At 41.9% G+C, this 9,543-nt stretch overlaps 1 protein-coding gene across 1 annotated transcript; it reads right to left on the bottom strand.

Moving 5' to 3' along the window:
- Positions 1 to 226: 226 nt before the first annotated feature.
- Positions 227 to 7,036, bottom strand: LOC146467284 (uncharacterized). Its single transcript, XM_085126088.1, has 3 exons — positions 5,311 to 7,036; positions 2,376 to 2,924; positions 227 to 1,703 (listed from the first exon to the last, which is right to left on the bottom strand). The coding sequence occupies exons 1-3, from the start codon at positions 6,880 to 6,882 to the stop codon at positions 1,023 to 1,025; spliced, it is 2,802 nt and encodes a 933-aa protein (XP_084982214.1). The 5' UTR covers positions 6,883 to 7,036; the 3' UTR covers positions 227 to 1,022.
- Between the last annotated feature and the right edge of the window lie 2,507 nt (positions 7,037 to 9,543).

Genomic DNA, 9,543 nt, shown 5'->3' with positions numbered 1-9,543 from the left:
GGAAACATAGCCTCCCTCGTAGCGCAGACGCTCCTTTGGCTCGTCACGCAATCTTTTGGCGAGGAAAGATTGCGTGACGAGCCAAAAGAGCGTCTGTGGGAGAGGTTACGGGAAACGTGACTAATAAAAAATTGTGTTTAACATGAGTTACTTAATTCAAGGATCATTACCATAGCCAACATTTCGGAGCTTCGGCTTCCGTAAACACAAACACAAAAAAAACAAATGATTTCTGACAATACATCTTTTATTTCACCACTACTAAGGCAATCCTCAGCGATGCCGATCCATGACGTCTTAGAATCATGTCGTTCACATAGGAGATATTGTATTGGCTTTCTTCTGCAATGATTCACTGATTGTTTAAAATAATTACAATAAATCACTTTCAACTACAGCATGTCTCACTGATTTTGCATTCTTTTTAAACTTGATAAATTAACCGAAGATTTCACATTTATAAAATATATAATATTCTCTGATTCTCGACGACAATCTTAAGAAATATCTTTTTTTTTTCTCGTGTCACTCTTTATATACATGTTTGAGAAATAATTCAAATTGCTTATAAAGGGTTATATATTATTTAATTTGCGTTTAATGCCCCTGGCAAAAACACCAAGATTAAAGTATATAAGTTATATAATATATGAATATTGATCGAGTGGATTTCGAGTTACCATCGTAATTTGGAATATGTCTGCACCCTTACGTTTTTGCAAACTTCTGTGGTTGGTTAAAAACGCGTACAATGTGCTCTAACCAAAAAGCGCATCCGTGCAATTTTCAACCAATCAGAAGCGAAACCAACGTCAGTTGTGGGTCACTGCCGTTTTCTCGCGCTTTGAAGCGGTGGCATTTTCCGGCGTCAAGCTGATTGGCTGACAGAGTTATTCGCGTTTGTTGTGATGTGACTACCGGTAAAGGCCCGCATATCGCAAACAAATGCCAGTCATTGTTAATCCATTCTTACTCCTTTGAGACTAGGAAGCAACAGTTTCGTGGAAACATGTTTACTGTTTTTACCTGAAAGCTTCAAAACTTTCAATCAACTCCGAAGGTGGAACTTTCGTTTGCTTAAACAGGTGACACTTGTGCTTCGAGTCGCCCGTCACAACGAGGGCGAACGCAAAGTATTCTGGGCTCTCTGGGTGAGACATCACGTGACTTACAGAACTAAAAGGGAAAAACATCTCCTGTTCTCCTTTCGCCGCGCACGAGTTCGTCATTTTCACCCCGTCCAGAGACAGGGACAGTTCAACTTCCTTCGACGGGTCCACGCCAAATTTTTTGAGCGCTTTAGCTTGCTGTTTCTGATATTGTTTGACGCATTCTCGCAGGTGTTTTGGTCTCAGGGGTGGATTAACCACGGTAGAACAAAGATAAGTCACATCGAAATTGTAATCCTTCTCTTCCACGATTTCCCACGAGCTGTCGATGACATCGTTCGGGCCAGCCGAGCTAACGGAGGCTGTTCGCGCGAGATTCGGATGCGTCTTATCAGCGTCATGTTCCGCGTTGGGTTCTTTGTCTTTCTTCGAATGGGAGCGGATGATATGGGGCATGGAAGTTGAACGCGGAATGAGATGTGGCATGGAGGAGAAGCGTTTTAGGCCCAAACTGTTTCTTTTCCATGAATCTTTCTTCTTAGGTTTAGCTTTTTCCTGTTTTGAGTCCTTTTCTTCTTCTTCGTGTTCTTTAAACTGTAGACAGAATGGATTAAGAACAGTTAAGAAAAAAATATACTAAATCACTTTATTTAAGTGTCAATGTATTTAGCGCAGAGCACTAATTGGTACACTTTCCAGATCAAATTGGAATTCGGAAATGTTGGTTTTTGAGGAGAGGGGAAGACCGGAGTACCCGTATGTTGTGCAAGGTGGTTCCAACTTTCGAGTCTGTGGATAAAATCCTAAAGTGTGACCATTCAAACCAAAGCAGTTGCGCAGCATTTTTATGTGGTGCTGTACAAGGTGTTATATTTGGGGATCTATAATATGTCGCCCAATCGTGATCGTCATGTGCTGCCATTTGAGATTAATACGGATTTCTCCATCGGGGATAAAATCTTACCGGGTATAACGGACAAAGATGATAACGGGTAAGAACTTTCACGATAAGCTGACAGGAATCGACACATATAGCTCAATGCAATTCGTTTTAATCGTAGCAATATATAACCTTCAATGCCTTTTTTGACCTTTTAGTATTTTAGTATATTTCCTTACTGTTTATCTTGAGTTTTAAAGACGTTTTCATTCGACCAGTTTGTACGTGCCAAAATGGATCAGGATTATTGACTTAAGCTTACGTATCGTGTTCTTTATGGCAGGGGGAAGGTTGGACGTGTGGGGGGAGGGGAGGACAATACTTACCGAGGCATCAGGTGTTGTTGAACGAGGAGGGGAAGAGGAAGTCTCCTGCGATCCATTGGAGGAACTTGAAATGAAAGAAATCCTTCTTGCTCGATTCGAGTCCCTGCGCTCAGAATAAGTGGCCTGGCAACCAAGCCGTATAGCCTCCGTTGCAGCAACTGACGAGGTGATTCGGCCACAGCGAAACACGTGACACAGCATTCGGGTCTTTTCCCCTTGTCGCGCTTCCGACACGATGTAGCCGAAGAGACGAGGATCTTCTTCGTAAACTCCGAGCTTTAGAATCCATGGAATCGCATGCTGGTGGAGAATTTTATTGTCCCGCGTGTCGATGAGTCGGATTTCTTCAGGATGTACTTCAAGAAAAATGTTTTGGAATTCTTTAGGGTGCGCCTTCTCCAGAAGCGAAGTGATGCCTTCATTGATGAGAAGATAAGTCTTTTTCATCTTCAACGAACCCAGATACGAGATACCGGTGAAGGTTGTGACGTCTTCTTCTCCCAGCCAGCTTTCTGGCCCCACTGGAGTGGACACTGGGACATTGAACGTCTGAAGAAGGAAAAGACGAGAAGAAAACGAAAATGAAGATCCAAACTTTTTATTGCAGTGCAATGCGATTATGCTATTGACTTTCCGAAAATCTCAGCTGGCCTGAATAGCTTCGTACTTAAATAAATACAAAAATCATTTTATTTAAGTGTCAATGTATTCAGCACAAAGCACTAATTTGAGACGCTTTCCAGGTCGAATTGGAATTTAAAAGTTTTGGTTTTTGAGGAGAAGGGAAAACCGGAGTACCCGGAGAAAACCTCTCGGGGTAAGGACTAAACAAAAGTTGTTAGTTTCACCAGGTCACGAAAGTTGGAGATGGGATATCACTTTCAAAGAAAACTCTATTTTTTCATCACAATTGAACCCAATTATCACAGGCAAAAAACGTTCCATGCAGATATTCCGTCGAAATGGATAGTTCGCTTACTGGGTGTTCATATAGTATCTATTTCTCTCACGATCGCCTGTTTCTTTCCATGAGAGAACTACCAGACTACTCGTAATCAATGCCTTGTTGCAATAGGATGTATCATATTCATAGTATGCAAAGACGTTCTTACAAACATAAAGAGTGTTGCGATTGGTTTAGCGGCTTATTACTTCACCATTTATTAAAGGTCATGATCAAATCATGTGAATCTCGCGTGATAAGTAGGGCCAAGGCCTTGATTAGAAACAACCTCCTTCCCAGAGTCTCTCCTCTCGCTCCAACGCTTGGGAAGAAGAGAGACCCTGGGAACGGGGTTGGATTTGAAAAGCTATTCACAGTTCTGTCAGTAAGCAAAACAAGTGAAAAATTCACTAATACTTTAACTTGAAATTTATAAAACCAAAACAAATTTCCAAACTTAATGGACTTGGCTTCCTTGGCCGAACGACAAGCTTGATGTTAAAACTGGGTGGAAAGCGGGCAGAATGTTTGCCGAAATTTTAACAGAGTAACTAAACCAGATGAAGCAATTATTGAGCTCACTGTTTCCTCTGGGCAAATTTTCACAAGGAAGTTAGTAACGCCTTTGAGTTAATAAATTCTGCCAATACTAGAGTTGTAAAATTTTCCGGTTTTCAACTTCAGTCTACCGCAAACAAGTTGTGAAATCGAATACTTTTAAGGTCACCTTGACAGCGTTTTTTTTCCCCGTCGCTGTCGCTGTTGAAACGTGAAGAGGGTCTGTTTGAATCACAGAAAACGTGATCTTCGGATAACAGTTTGACGCCAGCAGTTCCGTCTTTGATTTCTATCACTAAAGGTTTTGGCTTGGTGATACCGTGACAAAGTCGACACGAAACCGAGATTGCGTGGTTTAACAGTTAGTTATACGTATTGTAAATGAAAATGAAAACCACAGCAACAACAACAACAACAACAACAAAATACGAGAAAAGCTTGGAAACAGCTTTAAAACTTACAACCGAAGTCTATTTTGGGAAAAGATTCTTTTAAACGTAATTTCGCGCTAAACAACTGAAGAGAAATGGGTGTGAAAGAGGGCTGGCCGATAACAAACCATGTTTGTAAATAGCGTGAATAGATTGACAGGAAACAAAGTGCCAACAGAACGGATTTTTTCATGTCGGAGCGCGTAAAACACGCGAGCATTATGCGATATGTTGGACTTACTTTATATTGGCATTCCAAAACACTGAATCTTCACGACTGATCAACGACAAATTCAAGAATGTTTTCTCATCTAGAAAGAGCCATTTTTGTACATTTGGATTCACGTTTGTGAATTTTTGAAAGGAAATAATTTTTATTAAAAACGTAAACTAACAGCACATTGCTTCTGCAAAGGATTATATTTCAAAACAAGCCATTGAGTCGTTTGAAGTGAGACGAAGCACATATTTTCATTTCGCGCAAAACTCTGGGGGGTCTGTCAATTCACCTTCATATTCGAGCTCCGTTTGATCACAAAATATTAAACTACTAACTTTTCTTTTCACTCAAATAACGTATATATGTTAATTTTGGGTTTTAGTCGGAGAGTTTCCCTTTTAACTCGATCTAAAGAAATTTGGTAATGAAAATGCTTTAGCTGGGTTGACCGGAAATGACCGTCGATAATAATTTATCAATCAAAATAAAAGAATTTAAAAAGTGTAAAAAAGAAAGCAAAGGAGAAAACGAGAGAGAGCCAGTATCATTTTCTAATATTGCGCTCGAGATTTTAGACAAATTTGAAACCTTTTAATTATTGTTTTTAGCAATGTTAATTGCTAATGGTTTTATTTGTCGCGTGTGTATGACAATGTAAACAGACAGGCCGGTAAACGAATGGTGTGCCTAAACGCCGGCTTTATTCGAGCAAACAGGGTCAACGACTTTTGAATACCTTTGCGCTTAAGATAAAAGAAAAATATTCTGAAAAGAGACGCTTACCTTCGAGTTTGAAGAGTTAAAAGCATTCTTCACAGCGCTGTAAATAAGCTGCGCATCGGGACATCGAACCACATAACACTGGGCCTCTGTTTCGGGTACACACACGATCACTCCAAGCATCGTATTATCCTGTTCGTACAGTTCTATACAACCGATGTTTTCAATGTCAAAACTTGCGATCACTTCCCACGGCGAACAATTTGTACTTATTCGCATCATGTCCGACGTAACTTCAACGTTCACCGAAGAACAATCTTCGACTTTCGCCTTAGAGACAATGTCGTGAATAGTCGATTGTAGTGTCTTAGAATTTGATCTTTGGACAGTTGCGCTCTTTACAAAGCGCGCCAGGTAAAAACCCAGCGCTCCGCCGTTGAGCTTTCCGAGGCTTCTGCTTTTCGGTCTTGGATCCTTCAGTAACTTTTTCGGCGGTGGAAGGTTAGGATTCGATTGGCCAGGCAGCGAAAGCGATCTTTCCTCGATTGTAAGCTTATCGGGTTCACTGCTGCCGAGTGGAGTCGACTCTGATTTTGCTAGCCTGGGTTTCGAGCCCTGGGGACGGCGTGAGCCATGAAAATGCAGATCGCTGTAAACAATATCAACTGGCGAGCTCCCTTCTCTCTTTCTTCCACCATCGAACAAGTCCCTTATATTTTCATAAGGGGGTACGTCCACATCTCTAAACACTCCATCTTCCGTGCTACTCAAACTGTGGCGTTCATTAAAACTAACGCTACTTCTACTACTAGCAGAACTGCGGCGTGAAAGGTTGTCGCCATTTTCCACGAGCGGAAACTCCATGTTGACATAGATAGGTCCTGGTGAATTTTTCGCTCGTGGCGAATGTTGTGGTGAGTGCCTAGGCGAAACGCTTTTCGATAAACACTGCGGGTTTGGGAGAGTTTCCTTAGGTTTTCGTGGAGGTTCCGGCGTGGTGGACGGCGTAGTTTTAGCGCTCCGTTGTTCGCGTTCTAAGCAGCGATCCTGGGAGATTTCTGTGAGGTGTTTGCGAAGATTTCGCAAGTTTGGCAAGAAGGACAGATTACCGCTAAAATCGTGCCTCAGAAGTGGATTTTCTGATTCCCGCGTCGGTCGCGAAGGAATGAAGTCAGAGACTTTGTTGGTGTGAATGATCTCAGCGTACTGCGTTGAGCTGATGTCAGGATTGGAACGCGACACGGTGAGAGCAGACGACACACGAAGATTTGATTCATTGCTATCTGAACTATCGTGCTGAGGTAATGGGGGCAATATCTTCTTTCCAATATTTCCAGTCGTTGTTTCCTTAGCTCCAAAGCTATACGATCGAATCATTGGATTATGCTCGCATTTCTGCTGTGCATAGTTGCCCGGTATAACCTCGTAAATGTTCTCGGAGTCTTGGAAGTCGCCATCGTTCGGCATAATTGCCGTTTGAGTATATTTTCCACGCATGGTAGAGTAAACTTCGTCTTCGTTGAGTTCTAAATTGCAGTTAACATCTCTCTTCGATGAAAATTGTCCCTTTACGATGACCTCCTCGTAGAATGATTCCTCTGTGGACATTTGTGCCATTAACTCCGCTCCGACCATTGTCTCAGGCCCTGTCGTCAAATGGTACCAAACAACGGTAAGTGATATCGTTTTTTATTGCACCTCCCCAAGCTCTCTCTGACGCAACATCGTGATCACACAGGCATGAAAAGATTAGCTCTGTCAACATAACGTATGCTGCCAAGAAAAGAACAATTCTTCCTTTGTTCTAAGTGAACGGACGTTCGTCTCGTATTACTATATCCGTCACGTCCGAACACTTGTGGATTCGCTGACACTCTGAAACCGGTTCTGTACGGCTCTCTGCGGACTTCTTTGCAGAAGAGTAGAGTCTCGTCAAACCTTACATTGCAGTTAGCCTAACATTCCTCTGTAGAAGATAAATAAATCTGGATATAGTTCGGTACGTTTCTGTTTTGTGATTTTGGCAAGCACCAACACGACCCGTTTACCGTGTAACTTAAAACCGGAACTTCAAAAATAGAGACGCCGCAATTTGCCTACGTCCACAATTTTGGGTCATACAAGAGGTCACTTTGGTCTACTCTTGCTTTTAATAACTTGGCTGGCTACGAGCGACTTTCTCAGGTAGCATCGAGAGCTGAGGGGTAGGGGTTGGAAAGAGTGGGCTGAATTACTCAGTGACGGGTTATTGTGATTGCGAGCACCTGTGTGCTGTGTAAGTGTAAGCGGTGTAGTTTTTGTACATCAGTGCAGAGGCAAATCCAATCACTTCCAAATGAAAAGCGCATGCGCTCAACAACATCCGGTCAAGAGTTTCGGAAGTGGTATCAAGAGTTGCCCTACAAACGGAGATCCTTTTGATCTTCCTAGAAAATCAGTGGGGGCGGGGAGAAGGAGCTGAGGAGTCATTTCCCTTCCCGTTTTCTAGGACTCTGCTTGCCGGGTTCGCCAGTATTCATCATCAAGGCTTAACGCTAAAATTGTGTGCCTCTCTCTAAAAAATTCCAACGCAATGATTAAAAGAACGAGTTTTGTTCAATTTCATGCACACTTATATCAGTACAAAGTCCATTTGCTTACCAATTTCTATGTACAGCCTACAGTTTTCTAATATTGTTCTCGGGTTTCCATCAATTCTCTCCTGCATAGTTATATCAAGAGAGGATGATCTTGGTTATGTTAAATACTTGACCTAGCTCCCATGTCTAAACCGGCGACGAACGAGTCGTGTGTGATCTAGTATCTTCTCTCCGCGACTCACGTGTCCGTTATACTTAGTGGCGGCCGGTTTTCACGCTACAAGACGAATAAGGGACAGACCGAGTCTTTGGACGCCAAAAAGGTCATCTCAGACGGAGAAGTCTTCTTAGTATGAAAATCGGGCGGACACCTTTTTTTGACGCAAATTGAGTTGTCTTATTTAATTTCTTTAAATTGTCTGAAATAGAAAGGATAAATTGAGGGACAAATTCAGACGAGTTAACTTCCAAAATCGTGTCTGTCTTGTTTTTTACGCTGATACGAACGTTATTTGTCTAATTAAAGGCCGATTCAGACGGTACAACTTTTGCTTACGACTGTCGCCTGTGATTTCTGGAGCGCGCGCTGCACGAGTCATGCAAAAAATCGCACACAACTCTCGTCACTCAACATTGCCTATACCTACGACTGTCGTAGGATTTTCAGACTCATGTTTTAAATCCTACGACATTTTTTGTGACGTACACGACACTTGAAAGCGAGTTGTAGGTTTGATTTACACGAAACAATTCGCGTCGTAGGCCTGTCGTTAGCTTGTGGCATGCGACAAAGTCGCACCGTGTAAATCGCCCTAAAGGAGCGGCTGCTTAAAGGGCGATTTACACGGCAGGACTTTGTCGCATGCGACGAGCTTCCGTCAGGCTTGCGACACGAATTGTTTTGTGTAAATCAAACCTACAACTCGCTTACGACTGTCGTGTACGTCACAAAAAATGTCGTAGTTTTAAAATCCTACGACAGTCGTAGGTATAGGCAATGTTGAGTGACAAGAGTTGCGGGCGAGTTTTTGCATGACGCGAGCAGCGCGTGCTCTGGAAATCGCATGGGACAGTCGTAAGAAATAAAGTACTGTCTAAATCGGCGTTCAGAATATCGAGAACTCGCGGTCAAAACTGAAATTTCGGATTTCCTCATATTTTGTCGAAAGAACCCCTTTGGAGAACTATTTACGAAAATAACAATGAAACTTACCAAACATTTTTCGTTTTCGAGAATTCCGAAATAATGTGAAATGCCGTGATCGCGTCGCAGCCGGCGTTAAATTTTGACGAGATTTGGTGCATTTTCAAATCGCTCGGGAAGGCAGACGGCTTAGTGTATTGAAACGATGTTTTGAAATTAAGTTAGGCATCCTTCTGAGAATATGGTCTTATGAAAATATTGCTGGAGGATTCGAAGATTCCTATTTTCAGCATTTCTGTTGACACTTGAAATTGTGGAAACTTTGCGGACAAATATCGTGTCCTGGTACATCGAAATTTGTATCAAGTATTATACTAGAAGAAAGGTCTATACATGTACTGCAGCATATAGAAAATCCAGTTTGGGTAATTTAAAATCCAAGGGAAGTAAACACATAATTTTATCGTTCATGTTTTATTTCTGGTGAAATAAAACTAAGTTGTTATTTGGAAATAAAATCTCGTGTGTTGATGGCTATAAAAATGAATTTCATTCTAAGTAGGTGATCACCGA

This window comes from Pavona decussata, unplaced genomic scaffold (genome assembly GCF_977016875.1).
Source record: "Pavona decussata unplaced genomic scaffold, jaPavDecu1.1 SCAFFOLD_137, whole genome shotgun sequence".
Classification (NCBI taxonomy): Eukaryota; Metazoa; Cnidaria; class Anthozoa; order Scleractinia; family Agariciidae; genus Pavona; species Pavona decussata.
The sequence above is the reverse complement of the archived record's forward strand: the minus strand, read 5'-3'. Positions and strand labels throughout refer to the sequence as shown.